The following is a 16,812-nucleotide window of genomic DNA, read 5'->3' as shown; positions in this document are numbered from 1 at the left end:
ATTCTGGAAAACTTTTTTCAAGATATTGTCAGTTTCACCTGTAAGAATATGTTTCAAATCAGAAAGTTGGTGCCTCTTCTCTTTGCAGATGACCACAGTTTACTTATAAACTGTTAGCAGATAACAGATAAATTTTTCAAAGCAAGCTGTATCAAATGAGTGTTAATCAAGAAGGGCACATAAAGATGGTAACATGCTTAAGGAAGGAAGAAAAACATACTTCTATGTTGACAGATAAAACCAACACAGGATGATTTTAACAAAGGAAGTCAGCATTTGATTACTTTTAATAAACAGAACATTACTAATGAATGACAACACCAAGGACATGAGAGAAAAGACTATTGTTTTATTATCAGTAATAGCAGAATTAGTGCTGAAGAAGAGAAATTTGTATAGATTACTTTGTGTCATCAGAACTCAGAAACTAGCTCTCTGACACAGAGAGATGTGGGTGGACCATATATCCAAGATAGCAACAAAAATATTTCCAAGAGAGCAACAGCAAATGGTCCTTATACCTGTTGTGAAGAACACTACCCTCTCCAACCTCTCAACAACTTCAAATTAAGGATGTAGGATAGCCTTTTATTAGTTAAACTATGAAATCAACATACAGTAGTACTTCAGAGAAGGTATAAAGTGAAGAGACAGAACAAGGTAACTTCTAGACCAGAAGGACTGTGCTGGAATTATACTAAACTTATAAAATTAAGGAAGGAATGTATAATGAAGAAGTGCTGGTCAATCTTGGACCCTTTCCCCAGAAAAAGAAGTATCATACATGCAAAGATAGGCAGTTCCCATTCAGGTGAAGCAATGTGTAGAAAATAATCATACTTGAGTTGTAAGATATCTCTAGGGTGGCTATTAGCTACAGAGGATTAATACCAATACATAATAGACATTTCAAGTTCCATTAGCAAGATCATCTGTTATAAGATGGATGCTTCAAACTAATCATAATCTGTTGCCATTCAATATTCGGTACTGTGATTCCCCTTGTTATGATTTTATGTTCCTCCAGGGATCTAATGTTTAGTTATAGCTTACATTTTTTTACTATAAGTTACTATACACAAATTTACACATTTTACATATATTATCTTATTTAATCCATACAAGAACCTTATGAGATAGGTATACTTGTCATCTCCCTTGTACACAGAAGTGCAAAGTAAGTAATGTGTCTAATGGCAGAACTGAGATTCAAATCCAGGCGGTCTGTCTCAAGTTTGTCTTTTGTTTAAAACAATTGTGCTACACTACCTTACCTCTGCATTATAAGGAGAGAGTATGGTAATTCCATATTCTTTTGGATTATGTTTTGTCCTGCGACTGATTTCCTAATAGTGAATAGTAAAATGACTTCTGATATGATTTGACAGAGGGCCAGATCTTTGAATGGGTCCACCTATCAGAGGTACTAGTCAGTAAGAATTTTGTGGCCAGCTCCTGGCCTCCAGGGCCAGAATTTCCTAGTTAGCTTTTGACTCTCTTGGTGGAGAGCTTTGCAAAATTATAGTCCTGAAACTACTCTCTCTGAGATTCTAATTTAATTGTTTTAGGAGGGGGCCCATGAATCTGTTCTTTAAAAGATCTCATTGGTGATTGTGGTGCCCATCTCAGTTTGAGAACCACTGTTTTAGATGACACGTGACTCTTTCTCTATTAACTTGTGCAACAATCTCATTGAAATCTAAGAAGTGGTAAATGGAAGGGTTTCAGTTAGTAAGCTTTAGGCAGAAGTTTCATGATGTTTGTGATTGGCTAAATATAAAGGTCAGTTTAAAATAAGAAATCTTAATGCCAGGAACCAGGTGTCATTGACCTTATGGTGGCTTGCATAGTGATTTGGCTTTTAGGCCTAGAGGTGCGCACAGCCTGGGGATGGATGCCATCTTTGCTACACAGCTGGGCAGTTGTGGACAGCCATGGCAGCTTACTCAGGCTCTCCAATCCTGCATTCCTTCTTGCCAAAGGTGGATGGCAACAGTCCATATCATAACCTATACAAAGCCCTGAGCCCTGAGCCCAGAACCTGATACTTGGTTAGTGCTCAGTAAATGTTAGTACTTGTTGCCATTGAAGCGTTTTTTCCAACTGGGGATATCTTTGGTGATACTCCCCTTCTGACCTAGGTATTTCTTGTGGCTACAACATCTATCTTCCTGTAGAGTGGCTGGTGAGATTCTAATTAGTCTCCGTATAGTCTTAACCCAGACTGGGACCTTTTTATCTTGGACCACTTGAGTTAACCAGTACAGCAGTTGAGCAATTAAAGAACTTGGTATTAAATCTTTTAAGATATTGATCCCTGGCCTGGTGTGGCTCAGTGAATTGAGCACCAGCCTATGAACCAAAAGGTTGCTGGTTCTATTCCCAGTCAGCATACATGCCTGGGTTGTGGGCCAAGTCTTGCAGTTGGGGGTGTGTGAAAGACAACCCATTGATGTACCTCTCACACATTGATGTTTCTCTCCCTCTTTCTCCCTTCCTTCCCCTCTCTAAAGAAAAATGTTAAAAGTAAAAAAAATAAAATAAAATCTTCTTTTAAAAATAATTTGTTTGTTTATTTATTTTTACAGAGAGGGGAAAGGAGAAAGAGAGGGAGAGAAACATCACTGTGTGGTTGCCTCTCACTTGCGCCCCCAACTGGGGATCTGACGTGCAACCTAGTCATGTGCCCTGACTGGGAATCGAACCAAAAAAATTTTTAAGATATTTAAAAATGTGTTTTACAGCTGGTATAAACCAAATTAAAAATTAAGAATCAAGCGGTAGTTTTATAGTGATGAGTTTTGTAACCATCTAAGAGAAAGCAAATCCTCACTGAACTTCTGTCTTGGATTTTCTCAGGTTCTAATTTTAAAAACATGGGAGGTGGATGTATTGAGTACAGTTTTTTGTTTTTGTTTTTAAAGGAATAAATAAGCTACTTAAAAGATCTATTTTGTACTAAATATTCAGTTTAAAAGGAATTCTATCTCTACAAGTAGACATATTTAATTCTCCCAAACTAAAGAGTAAGGTTTTTTTAAAAAAATTATTGCAGACTGATAGAGAAGTAAAATTATAAGAAAATGAGGCATATAGGCATATATTGGTTAAGAAAATGGTATCCTGATTAAAATCCTGCCTTTCACCACCTTACCAACTTCAGGATTTTTGGCAAACTGATGGAAGTTCTCTACTTACTTTCTCCATCTATAAGAGGCCTAATAACATCACCTAATTAATAGGGTTGTAATGAGGATTAAATAATTAAATTGTGTTGAATTAAATATATGTTGAGGCATTCAGGGTGGTGCCTGGTACATAAACCCTGTGTTAATGATTATAATGACAGTGATGACAACCACACCAAGTCATCTGAACAAAAGTGAAAACTAGAGTAAAAATATATTTCAACATCTCAGTTTTATTTTTTCCTAAAATTATTTGAAAAAATTTAAAACAGTTTTTTGGACTTAGCCTCTGAAAAACTTTTTTTTTAAAAATTTCTTGTAACACTTAACACAATAAGGTAAATTCCTATGCCCTGTGGGATGGCTTCTCTGTCATGTTTGCTTGGTGGTCAGATTTAATAGAGATGCTTAGGATGTTTTGGAGAGATGGTATTTCTGCATCATGTTCTTTTCCTTTGTAAAGTTAAAAAATCTTTAAAATTTGACATAAAATTTGTGATTTCATATCAGAAAACTTGGATTCAAGTCTCTGTGCTGCCATTTATCAGAGTAGACAGGTTACCTGGCTTGTATGAACCTCTTCATCTGCAAAAGTAAAGTAACATACTGTATCTCAAATGTTGGTATGAAATATAAACCCACCTCCAGATGGGGCTTTCTGTCTCCTTCTAGGTCAGTACTGTTCAGTAGAAATAAAATGTGAGCCACCTATGTAATTTAAAATGTTCTAGTAGCCACATTTTTAAAATGAAAATAATTTTAATATTTAATCCAGTGTCTAAAATATTATTTCAACATGTAATTATTTAAAATTATTGAGATTATGTTTTCATGCTAAGCCTTTGAAATCTACTGTATTTTACAGTTATCACACATCTCAAGTTCAACTGGCAACATTCCATGTGCTCAGCAGCCATATGTGACTAGTGGTTTCCATACTGGACAGTCCAGATCTAGAATATAGATGACTGACTACTCCCCATCAGCGTCCTGGGGCACTGGAGTTGTCTTGGTCTTAAGCAATTAACACAGACTTATTCTTGAAACTGTGTGCACCCCTGGATGGATGAGCTTTACATTTCTTTCTTCAGCAACTTAGATTAGTACTTTTGTCCTTGGGATGACAGGCTTCTAACCCTCAGCCTTCTGGCTGACTCAGATCAGGGCTTGCTCTGGGTTATCACGTGCCTCTCTATTTGACCAAGGCTATAACACAACCATAAATTCCTTAATCCTTGAGTATGATAAACCTTTTGAACCACAAGGATCAGAGCTCCAGGAGAGGATCAGACTTTTAATACCCCTTCATTCTTGTCTCTAATCTGTCTTTGTTTTTTTGTTTGTTTGTTTGTTCGTTTGTTTACCTTCTTTCCCAAATTTCAGAGACTGACTTAAAGTCCTAAGGGAAAGAGCAAATACTAGCAATTTTCTAAAGGAATTCAGCTTCTCTGTCTCCACTTCCGTATTCCTTAATGAGGTGGCCCTTAATAAAGTCAAACATTATTTTGACTTTTGTAAAAACTTTCAGAATGTTTTAGGACCAAGAGATTTGAGGGACATAGGATGTATTCATATCTAAGCGTTTTATTTTTAATATTCTCTGATACTGTGTTTAATCCAAATTTTGAGAAAATTGCAATGAAGAATGTTACCCTAATATCTGTCTGTAATCGTAAAAAGAGGTAGAGAAGGTTGGATTCAGGTGTACTTAACAAAAAAATATGCTGAGATGTCACCTTCTTAGAAAGTCTTATCCTGATCACCCTGTCTAAAATAGCTGCCAGCCCCCAATACTCCCTACCTTTTTTTTTTTTAGTCTCGTATTACAAAAATTCCTTATTTGCCTCCCAAATAGAATAAAAGCTCCATAAGGTTATGGATTTTGTTTTGCTTACACCTACATCCCAAGTCCTAGTACAGTGTTTGGCCCTCAGTAAATGTCTGTTGAATCAATGAAAGGAAATACCAAGATATTATTCTCTATATGTATTAATGATTTTTAAATTAGATATTTAGTAGAACTCTTCCCCGACCATTGTTGCTCTGACTAGTATATATAATATGCTTGGATTTTCAGACCTAATCTCAGTGTTAAGAATCCTTTAGTGTTTACTCTTGCTCAGTCATTTAATTGAACTTCTACTTCTTTTAGACAGTGTAGGGTATGAGGAGGGGGAGGGAAGGCATTTGTAAGGGCGTTGTAAAATGGGGACTTATCCGTATTAGAGGAGGGGGTGTTAGAACAGGGAAGTGGACTGAACGTTTTTTATAGTTAGGTGCTGTGAATATTTCTAAGGTTTCGGGTCAAGGCAGTTGGCATAGTAGGTAACAGAAGCCTAGGGAAAGGCGAGAGGGGTCGTAGCAAGCGAGATGAGGGTTATTTGGGGGAAATGTAGGCTGCATAGGCTTGCGACCCAGAAGAATTCACAACTCATATCTCTGTTATCTTGGTTTAGAATCTTTATTCAAAATCTTAATTTTCCCTGGCAGTTTTGCAGTCATTCTTTCACTTCTTTGCCTCTCATGCCTTTGTGCCCACTTGATGCCACGACCATCCTTTGTGCTCGTTGAATCATGGGACCCGTAAGCACAGACCCCTCGTTCTCCACAAAGGCCAGAAGCCCCATTGTAACTCCCAGTTTGTTCCAGCGGCACCCTGCCGATAGAAAGTAATCCAGACATTGAAAACACTCATGCTTTTTATGAACTATTTATTTTGCATTCAAATAAATTTCTAGCAAAAGAAATAAATGCAGATTATCAGTAAAGGTAAAAACAGTTTTTTTGGTTCTACTTCTTTAGAAAAACGTGTTTTATGTACATGAACTGGCTTTTTTATATTAGTATGAATAAATTACTTGGTTTGTTTTTATAGTTAAGAAAAACAATAAAATGGTATATACTTTTTATATCGTGACAGTGGGCTGTATTTCAGTTGTTTTTTTTTCAGTGTTACAACTTAAGGTTTTCTTAAAGAATAGTACTCTACCTATCATAGGTAATTTTTAAAGGCTATTTCTAATTACATTCAGTTTAAGTTCAAATGATGCATTTTAACCTAACACCTTCTCTCTTCTTAGTCTGTAAGACGTGTATAGTTCAGCACTTTGAAGACAGCAATGATTGTCCAAGGTGTGGCAACCAAGTTCATGAGACAAATCCATTAGAAATGTTGAGGTAAGTAAATTATTTTATAGTTCATCTAACGTAAATAAATTACATAAACACTTAATTTTTATTATGCATCATAATATTTGTTGGCACCTTGCCTCAGTTAACATAGGTTTTATGAATTTTATGATGTTCATTTTAAAGCTTTTTTTTTTCATTTAAGAGTATTAAGTGGAATTGAACAATAAGGATGTACATGTTAAATATTTAAGACATATATTTCCAAATTAAAAATTATAACTTTAGTTGAAGTTATTTTCAGTATTTTAATGTTCTACACAACACACTACTTTTTTCAAAAAGGATTTTATTTATTATTTGTTAGAGTGTAAGAGAGAGCAGGAGAGGGAAAGGAACATTGATCAGCCGCCTCTGGCACGTCCCCATCTGGGGGCCTGGCCTGCAACCCAGGCAAGTGACGTGACTGGGAATCAAACCAGCAGCTTTTCGGTTTTCAGGACATTCCCTCACCTGCTGAGCCGCACCGGTTAGGACACAACCCAGTGCTTCTGTTGAGCTACATGATACTGGAAAGAGAGCAGACCTAGTAGTGAGAAAGGCTAATCTTGGTACTATTTACTTTTTTTACTTTATCATATGTTCAAAAAAGTTCGTAAACATTTATGTAAAACTTATAAAGAATTTTTTTAAATGGCTACCATTTACTTAAGTATAATCAAATATTTTTAAAGCTAGAAGTGGTCTTTAAGATCCTAATCCAAACCCTTTTTTCCAGATTAGAAAATTGAAATTTACCATGACTTTGCCTAAGGTCTCTCAACAAACTCAAATGCTACTTCCCAGCTTCAAGCCTGTCCTCACCACTAAACTGATTTTCTTCCCACTGTTTGTAGCGTAGCTCTATCACAGATAAACTGGATCTTAGGAACGTACGCATCTCAAATCTGTACTAGATGTTCTCTAGATAGCCTTATATAATGTTCATTTCTCTGTGATGTTTACCATCATTCCAGAAGTCTGGATTTGCAAGTTTCACATTTCAGACTGTTTTCTATTTTAGTGCCGGTAGTTGGCATAATTTATCTACAGGTAAATGTCTAGCCCAGTGTTTTTCAAAGTGTGGCCCCCAAGCTATGAGTATTTTAGAAGTGACAGTTCTCAGACCCCACCTCAGACTTGCTGAATCAGAAATTCAGAGTGGAGCCCATCATAGGTAGCAAGCCCTCCAGATGATTCTGAAATATGCTAACATTGTTGACTGGATTTATATCAGTGCTTCTCAATCAGGGGTGATTTTGCCCTTCCCCCAGTGTACTCCAGTGTATACTTAGCAATGCCTGGAGGGAGGCATTTTTGATGGTCAGCACTATGGTCAGCACTAGGTGGGTGCTGCTGGAATCTGGTAGGTAGAGGCTAGGGATGCCAGAAGCTGCTGAGCACTATACAATTCACAGGACAGTCTCCCCTCCCCCAAGATCCAGCCCAACATGTCAGTAGTGCTGAGGGCAAGAAACTGATTTAAATAATTCAGAGGAGAACAGAGCAAATTTTTCCGTCAAATAATTTTTTTCCTGATGCTTTCATTAAAAACATCAGGAAACAAATAGTACTTTTAAATGGAGGAGGTAATAATTACTATGTTGTAACAAATTATCTTAACTTTTGATTTTGACTGTTCGATTCTTGAAGGAATCCAGTCACTATTTAATTAAGTCTAATCCCTTGCTAAAATTTAAAATTTTTATTTGGAAATAATTAAAAACTACAAAAATTTGCAAAAATCTTTATCCAGATTAGTCTGTTGTTAACATTTTATCTCATTTTCTTTATCATATGCTCACATGTTTGCTCTGTTTATTTCTGAATCACTTGAGGGTAACTTACATTACCCTTACCTCTGAATATTTTAGTGTGTATTTCCTAAGAATAGAGATGTTATCTTACATAACCAAATATGATTACATTGGTTTAATACTTCAATCACCTTCCATATTTCAGTTTTTGTTAGTTTATCTAATGATATTCTTTATAGAAAGAGGTTTTTTTTTCTATACCACTAAAATTGCTATGAAGGAACTTTTTTTTTAAAGGCAAACTCAGAGATAATAAGAACATCAGTATTCCTGGCACCTAGGATAACTACTGGAATGTAACAGATTCTCAATAAATACTGGTTGAAAGGATGAGAAATGATGTAGCAAAAATGGGAACTGGGAAGCAGACTCAAGGTGGTGATGGTTGAGCAGCCCCAAGAGACCTAAGTATACTAGGAGATGACAGGGGAGGATCTTTACCGCCAAGAGGGATGTAGAGGTTTGAGAAGAGAAAAAGTGTGTCGTCCAGGAAAGTGAGAGAATAAATGGACTGAGGAAATGTAGTATGATTCCTGGCAACCCAAAAGGCACATTTGGGTTATAGTTCTGAATTTAAAGGGGTGTGGTTATGGATTTCTTTTTCCAGCCATGGGTGCAAAGTGCAGAGTTAATGAAGACTTGGATTTAAGTACAGTTGTGGTTGTACCAGTTTTGAGCAAGTAAGGGGATCAGGGGGCAAGGGAATTGAAGTATATACATGGATGTGGCTGTTAATGACTGACTGTGAAGTAAATCGGTCCTAAACTAGGTGAGGAGGACAGAGGGGACCTGAGATTGGTGAGGGATATTTCAGAGGAATAGATATGAAAGTAGTTGGTTCCTGATCTGTTTGTACATAGTGAGAAGAAATTCTTTTGGAGAATTTAGGAATAGGTTCATAGTAATTGCTTGCTTTTGTTTTTTTAACTTCAGGGAAAGGAAAAGCTGAATGAGGGGATATCTATAGTCATAGTACACTGTGAATATTTACATAATCATAATCATATAAACACTGGTTATTTTTTTAAATGGTAATAAGACTATGTCAGAAGATGAAAGTAAGGAAAAGTTGTATGGTAGGAGAAAAGGGGGTGGCAGGATGTCAGAGAACCAAACCTTTATCTTCCCTAAAAGGATGTCAGAAAAATCTACACAGCAGAAAAAGCATGGCTTTGTGTGTGTGTGTATGTATGTATGTTTGTTTATGTGTGTACATACATATATGTGAAAGTAAATATTACAGTAAACAGGTTGAATTTGAAAGTGGTTGCCACTGGGCTTGCAGGAATCAGGATGAGAATGTTCTGTTTTAATATAAGATTTATGGGGAAGTTTGACTTATAAGTTATATATATATGTGTATAACTTTGATAAAAACAAAAATATTAAGAAGAGAAATGCTACTTTTAAGTACTACTAGTATGAAATAGGGGGAACTTTGTGAACAAGTTAGTAACTGAGTAAAGTCTTGAAGAATAAGGTAACATTGGTTTGTTTGGAGAGTAGGAAAAAAGTCCTTGAGCCAGGATGAACAGCCTGAGGGAGAGAAACAGATTGCAAAAGTCAAGGCATTCTTGTTGGCTAGAGAAAAAAGATACATAACACCAGTTAGGTTGAACTCAAGTTATATAAACATTTGAAGCCAGGTGATGGGAAGAAATTAGTTCTTGAGCAGGCAAATAATGAATCTTTCTTAAGCACTAATTCAATTATTATGAGCAGGTCAAGTTAAAGGAAAATAGCTCTACACTGCCCTCTAAGTAGTGTGGTAATGGAGGAACTAGAAGTGAGGCCAGTATGGGAAGATGAGATGGGAGAAATATCTAGAAGGGGCTGTCAGTGGAGGTTGGAGATATAAGTGTGTGAATTGAGAGGGTTGTGGAAAGGTGTGTCTATTAAGAAAAGTCTTACATTTGAGCCTTTTTGGAAAGATATGGTCTTATATCTAAATTTAATTTTTAAAAAGACAAGGAGAGGTATTCAGTATTTTGTGGGTAGATGGACGAGACAGTGTTGACACAGATGAACAAAAGGAGGTGCTTGAGATATTCAGCATCTGTTGGAAATGTGGAACTTGAGCTCAGCAGAGAGATATAATATGTGTGTATATAAAAGTTATCTGCTTATATGGTAGTTTAATTATAATTAAATATATAATTTTAATATAAATATGTATAAGTTAATTTAAATATATTTATATAAAGTCACAGAAGAGGATAAGATCCTCAATCAAGGAAGGCAGCCTACAGAAAAGGTCAGTGTGCACAGTGCAAATCATTGAAAATGCTTGATTTAGGGGTAGGTAGAAAAGAAAAATACTAAGGGAGAAAAAAAGTAGACAGAAAAAAAGAAAACCAGAAAAGGAGGCAGTTTTAGACAACCCTATCAAACTGCTCAGAGCAATATAGGAGAAAAATGATTTTACAAAATAATTTTAAAATTTTAAACCTATTCAGTTGGAAGTTATGGATAATTTGGGGAGTTCAATAGAGTAAAGGAAGCAAAACAGTATATGCTAGAAATAATGTCAATTATGCTTTCAAAGTTTTTCCAATTGGAAGAAAAGTTTGGGCAACAGCTAACGGCTTGAAAAGACAGTAAGTTATATGTGGGTTGGGTTTTTTGAGATGCAAGGAAAATGTACATGTTTGTAGTTAGAGAAGAGTAATGCTGCTGAGCAGGGTGAAGGTATGAAGAGAGAAGAGGATTTTGTGAAGTAAGAGAAGGAGATTAAAGAAATGAAAGTCATGAAAAGGAAGAGCTATACTCTTATCAGGAAAAGAAAACTAGAATAATGTCAAGATAAATATTTATATTTTTTTTATCTGAGAAGAGAGAATGACTAAATGGTCTAAATTTCTCAGAAGAGAGAAATAGAATTTATTTCCTTTCTAGAAAAGAATTTATTTCCTTTATTGGAAAGAGCCAGAGTTGTGGTAGAGATTTTGAGAGCAAGTATATCAGCTATTGCTGAAAAACCAACTACCCCTTAAGTGTCATGCTTAAAACAAGTTTTTTAGAAAGCATTTCTTATTCCTCACAATTCTTTTGTTCACAGATCTAGGTAGTTCTTCTGGTCTTGCTTGGACTCACTCATGTGACTGCAGTTAGCTGCTGATTGAATAGATAGGCTACTCTGCTGACCTCAGCCGGATTCTGTTATGCTGGGATGGCCGTCAGTGAACTCACCTAAGATGGCCTCCGCAGGGCAGCTCGGTTCTCCTGTACACGGTGCCTCATCCTCCCGATTTGTTCTCGTGGTTGGCAGGATTCTAAGAGAGCAAACAAAAGCACACGGTGCCTTGTAAGGCTTAGGCTCAGAACTAAGGACAGTGTCATTTGTGTCATGTTAGATTGGCCTAAGCATCTTTCAAGGTTAGCCCATATTCTTGGGGTGGAGACATTGAATTCCTCCCTTGATTATGGGATGGAGTCTAAGTCATGTTCAGAGGTTGTAGATATAGAGAGAGCTGGGGACTAGGACCATTTCTGTAACCAATCTACCACTGTGGGAAAAGCTAGAAATAGGTATGCTCCATGTACAGAGGACTTTGGTGTAGATGTCCTGAAATTGTGCATGTTCTGCATGTTCTATAAGATCGAGATCTCAGACTGTCTTTGTGTTTGATTTTGATACCTTCATTGTTAGTATATTCTCTTTTCCCCTTTGGAAGGTTGGATAATACATTAGAGGAAATCATATTTAAACTGGTCCCTGGACTACGAGAACGTAAGTTGCTCTTCGGCTTCTTGCAGATTTGTGTTTTATGAAACCAACATTTCTATTACATATTTTATGATTGTTCCTATTTTGTGATTGTTCCTATTATTTTTGTACTTTTTTTTTCTTTTAAATTAGAAGAACTTCAGCGTGAATCTGAATTTTGGAAGAAAAATAAGCCTCAAGAAAATGGACAAGGTGACTTTTTCTTACATCTGTATCTGACAGCATCTTTCAAATGGGCTAGCTTTTTGTAGCTTTGGTGAATTAATCTCTCCAAGCTCAAATTTCTCCTGTACAAAATTCATATACTCCTTTATTTATATTATGAACCTTCCTCTTACTATGAAACTTTTATATAAACGCCTAAGACCACTCCAGTTAAAGATGATAGGAAATAGAGGAAATTGGATTTTGGGAGTATTCACTGGAGAGCTAAAGGAAACTGAAGTAAGACAGAGCCACAGCCTGAAACGAAACAGAGGTTTTATTTAATTTTGTACTTTTGTTTGACTAGGAGAGGGAGCTGAGGTGTGGCTGAGAGCAGAGCGGAGGATCAGGAATGAAGTTGTTGTAGGTGGGGCTCATATATCCTGAAACTAGGAAAATATTTCTAGGTGCTTATCGGAATTTTCCCATCATCCATGCTCAGTGTTCCAGGAGACTCAGCAATTAGTCAATTTTTAATAATTTCAGCAAGGCAGCAAACATTACTGGGCAGAGAAAAGGCTTTTAGTAAGTATATAGCTTTTAGTAAGTATATAAGTCACACAAAGATTAAAAAGTACAACATACCTGAAATTATAAGAAATTAGTATCATTTCACGTTATTTAATATAAGATTTATTTCAAGATGACCTAAATACCACTGAAATCTTTCAAGAACATGTGTATGTTTTGATAGGCTCACTTGTGAGCTCAGTCTCCCACCTCTGGTTTTCCCATAAGATCAAAAGATTGTGAATTATACATAATAATTAAGATGGGTGAGAAAATGCGCTTTCTCTTTTCATTTGTAAAACGGGGATCCTGGTTTCATTAATTTAACTGTGCAGGTAGTTGTATTAGGGGAGGATTGAGCATAGTTTTGAATTACCAGCATAAGGTAGCAAGGGATTATTTTTTATCTATAACAACAGAATAGGCAAAGAAACCAAGCCTGACAAAGATGATTTAACTAAAGCCTTGTTTTACCCAAGTGTAAATTACAATTTAGGCAGTAGTACTATAGTAAAAATAGATGATATAAAGTTGACTAAATGTTCTAATTTTTGACTACCTTTTTCAAGAGGACAGTGTCCCAGAAATTGGCATCAGAAGCTATATTGTACGTTTAGTTTATGACTTTATGTAGGACTACAGCCTACTTTGTATTTTTTTTCTTTTCCCATTATTTCTCCCTCTTTATTTTATAGTATTTGGTCTTTAGTTTCAATGGAGAATTTGGGTCTGTTCTGGGAGGTGGGAGTTTGGTTCATAAAAGGCAACTAACTACTGCCTTTGTGGGTTCCATGTAATATGTAGAAGAATGCAGAAGAGAACTCACTTGCTTTTCATGATACAACTAATGCTAGTACTGCAGTCATGCTTGTACTACAGTCATTCTAGAGGAGCTAACCTGGAGTTTTGTCTTTTTTCCCACCCTGGGCTTTTCTATACTGTAATGCTTGGCTGGCTAGTTCTTTGAAATTTTGGCCTAGAGCTATTTTATCTGGAAAATTTCCCTGAATCTCTCTGCCTTACCCCAAAATTTGGGTTTATTACCTTCCTTACATGTAACCATGCTATCTATTTTACCTCTTTCATCAAAGGCCTTATCTGACTTCTCCATCTGTTTTCTTTACTGGTCTGTATCTTCAATACCCCAACTCCTATGAGGATGAGGGTGATAAGCACTCTTGTTTCAATATTGTCCCCTCAAGCCTAGCACAGTGCACATCTAACAGTTAAAGGCACTCAATAAATGACTGAATCAACAAATATAGTTGTATTATATGTAGACTGAAGATATTTCATAGATTAAACACATTTAGATATAAGTATACTATTCAGATTTCTTTAATGGAGTTTTAATATGTTATATAACTATGTACATGCTTTAAAATATTTATTCTACCCATTATATTTAGCTGATTTTATGAATATCTAATAATTTGAAACTGAGAACTTAAAGAGAATATTTTATAGCAGTGATTTTCAACCTTTTTCATCTCATGGCGCACATAAGCTAATTACTAAAATTCTGCTGCACACCAAAAATATATTTTTTGCTGACCTTACCGAAACGTATAATTTTGATCATTCACAACAGATGGATATGGTCGTGTTGGTTGTCATATTTTTATTTGACAGTCTAAGGGAAAGAAGGTCAGTGCCCTTGATTAAAATAGTCAGCTATTATAAGTTTTAAAAATTCTTGCAGCACTCCAGTGTATGGCACACCGGTTGAAAATTCCTGTTTTATAGTTTTAAAAGAATATTTGATTTTAAATTTGAATATATATAAAATTGTGAAGTGTTTTTATATCCTCTTTACTTTCTAAGTGATCTAGCCACTAATTACAATTATTTTTGTGGCCAAATAAAGTAGTTCTGAATCTTTTATTTGGATGTCCCAGTGACCTAGACATCTTAGGCTGTGTTAGTAAGTTTCAGATGGATTTTTTAAATATTTTCATTGTTGAGTTAGTTGGAAATTTTTAAGCTAAAAAATGTAGTTTAAAGTTGATTTTTGTTTCCATGAATAACATGTTGTTGCTTAACTTTAATACCAGCTTTGAGTTATATCTCAGTTTTGTTTAAATTGTACAGATGATGCTTCAAAAGTTGACAGGCCTAAAGTAGATGAAGAAGGTGATGAAAATCAAGATGATAAAGACTATCACAGAAGTGACCCACAAATTGCTATATGTCTAGATTGTTTACGAAATAATGGGCAATCAGGAGACAATGTGGTAAAGGTAAGTGGACAAGTACAGTTGTATTTTTTTGTAACTATTTTATAGTAAACCTTTGATAATTGATTATTTTCCTAATATTTCAAAATGTTTACTTTCAAAGTTTTTTATTAATATAATCAAGTAGAATACCATTCTCTGACAGTCCCATACCTACAAAATTTGATTTCAAACCAGCACAACTGAACCGTCCTGGGGCAATGCCACCACCTAGTGGCTCATACAGAGAATCACACCTCCATTTCTCCTTTCCACCTCCTTTTATACCTTTGTTGGGCTTTCATATAGATTGTTTTTCCCTTTTTAAGTGTGGTAACCAGCTCAGACTCAGATCATTTCATGTTAAGAAATGGCCCCCACTTCTTTGTTCATAGTCTTTTAATTTTCTCCATTTCTGTATTTTTATTTGTAACACAAAAAAACCATGTCATGGCTGATACATTTTATGAATAATTAATTGGTTCTGAAGTAAAATTGGATGTCATAAAATGTCTGTGAACTTTTGAAGTTTTGGAAAGCTCTCAGATATTTCCTATAAAATCTTCGCTTCTAACCCTGTTTCTTTCTGTATCTATCTGCTAATTGAGCCTTTTTTGTAAAGGATCTCCATACTAGAGAATTTAAATCACCCTACTCGCTTTTTTATTGCAAGAAAATTTTGTTTTCATTATAAGGTTTACTACTTTACCACTTAAATAGATCGTCACTTTGTCCTAGAAAATAAATATCAGCTGTTGAGAATATTGTTTCTCTCTTTGTATTCCATGTTTTATTTAAATAACTATATTCAATGTCTCTTCTTTTACTTACACTGTATAATCTGTAGGCCAGTGGGTTGAATCTTCACTAATATTTAATGGAATTTTTCTTTTAGGAAATTAAAAGCAAATCTTCATCTTAGATTAAGTGTTTCCAGCATCTTGCAACAAAGCATATATGAGCATAGTGAGTCAGTAAATACTAATCAACTATGTGGGTATTGAACAATGAAAGTATAAATAAGAAAATTTTACTCAAGGAATTTTGGTGAAGTCTTATGTAAATAAACAATATAATACAATAAGATGATTTAATTAATAAGAGGCTGGTTGGATAAGACACATCATAAAGTTCAGAAATCTTTAGAGATGTAGCCATTGTACCTATTTGTCTTCCCAGGTTTCTCTATAGTGTTTTTATGCTCTGGTAGATCGTCCTTTCTTTTTTGTAAGTCTTTTTATCAGGATTTTTAATAACCTTACATTTCTCTCTTATTGCCAGTCATCTCTGTAATTCTTATTTTGGAGGTTCTTCTTAGTAGAGATTGTGGTCATCCTTTAGTTTTTGAATATATGAGTTATCTTGTAGTGAAAATTAGGTCAATAAGAAGGCTGAGTATCTTTACAAATAAATGTAAAGTCTACTTCTCTGCAGGTTTTCTTGTATGAAAGTAAGTATCCCAATTGAAAGTTTTCCTAATACCTGAAACCTCACATATTTAAAGACAAGTCCATTATATTTTCACTTAACTACTCCAGACATCCAATTTCAGTTATCATTACCATCTTGCAACAGGTCATACAAGTTCAAAATCTTGGAGTCATCTTCGACCTTTTACTCTTTCTCTTCAGTCTCTCTTAAGTCCTGAAAAATTCTCCAGTCTAGTGCTGCTCACTTAATATGTAGATATTTTAAAGTAGACTCTTAAGTATTTTTTTGTACCCTTAATTTCTCTTTAACCATCCAAGGCTGACTCCATAGCCTGAGTGTGCTTACACGGCAGAGGATGAAGGTCAGAGTCAAGACCAAAATCAGGGTCAGATAGTCAATATTTTAGGCTCCATGGGCCATATAGTCTCTGTTACAACTTCTCAACCTACTCATTGTAGCCCTAAAGCGGCCATAGACAATAGTGAATGAACTGGCATGGTTGTGTTCCAATAAAACTACTTTAAAAAAATAGGTGACCAGCCAGATTTGGC

The 16,812-nt window shown here is 35.4% G+C and overlaps 1 protein-coding gene across 1 annotated transcript in view; it reads left to right on the top strand.

The window, feature by feature from the left end:
* PCGF5 (polycomb group ring finger 5) overlaps positions 1-16,812 on the top strand; it is a 114,525-nt gene that overhangs the window by 68,100 nt on the left and 29,613 nt on the right. The window contains exons 3-7 of the mRNA XM_090277980.1: positions 6,269-6,365; positions 11,848-11,903; positions 12,033-12,092; positions 13,184-13,204; positions 14,676-14,854. Of these exons, the coding sequence (XP_090134106.1) occupies positions 6,269-6,365; positions 11,848-11,903; positions 12,033-12,092; positions 13,184-13,204; positions 14,676-14,854 (413 nt within the window). The remainder of the gene's footprint in view (positions 1-6,268; positions 6,366-11,847; positions 11,904-12,032; positions 12,093-13,183; positions 13,205-14,675; positions 14,855-16,812) is intronic.

Source organism: Furipterus horrens, unplaced genomic scaffold (assembly GCF_987537825.1).
Source record: "Furipterus horrens unplaced genomic scaffold, mFurHor1.1.pri manual_scaffold_5, whole genome shotgun sequence".
Lineage (NCBI taxonomy): Eukaryota > Metazoa > Chordata > Mammalia > Chiroptera > Furipteridae > Furipterus > Furipterus horrens.
Note: the sequence above shows the minus strand (reverse complement) of the source record. Positions and strands in the feature narration are given on the sequence as shown.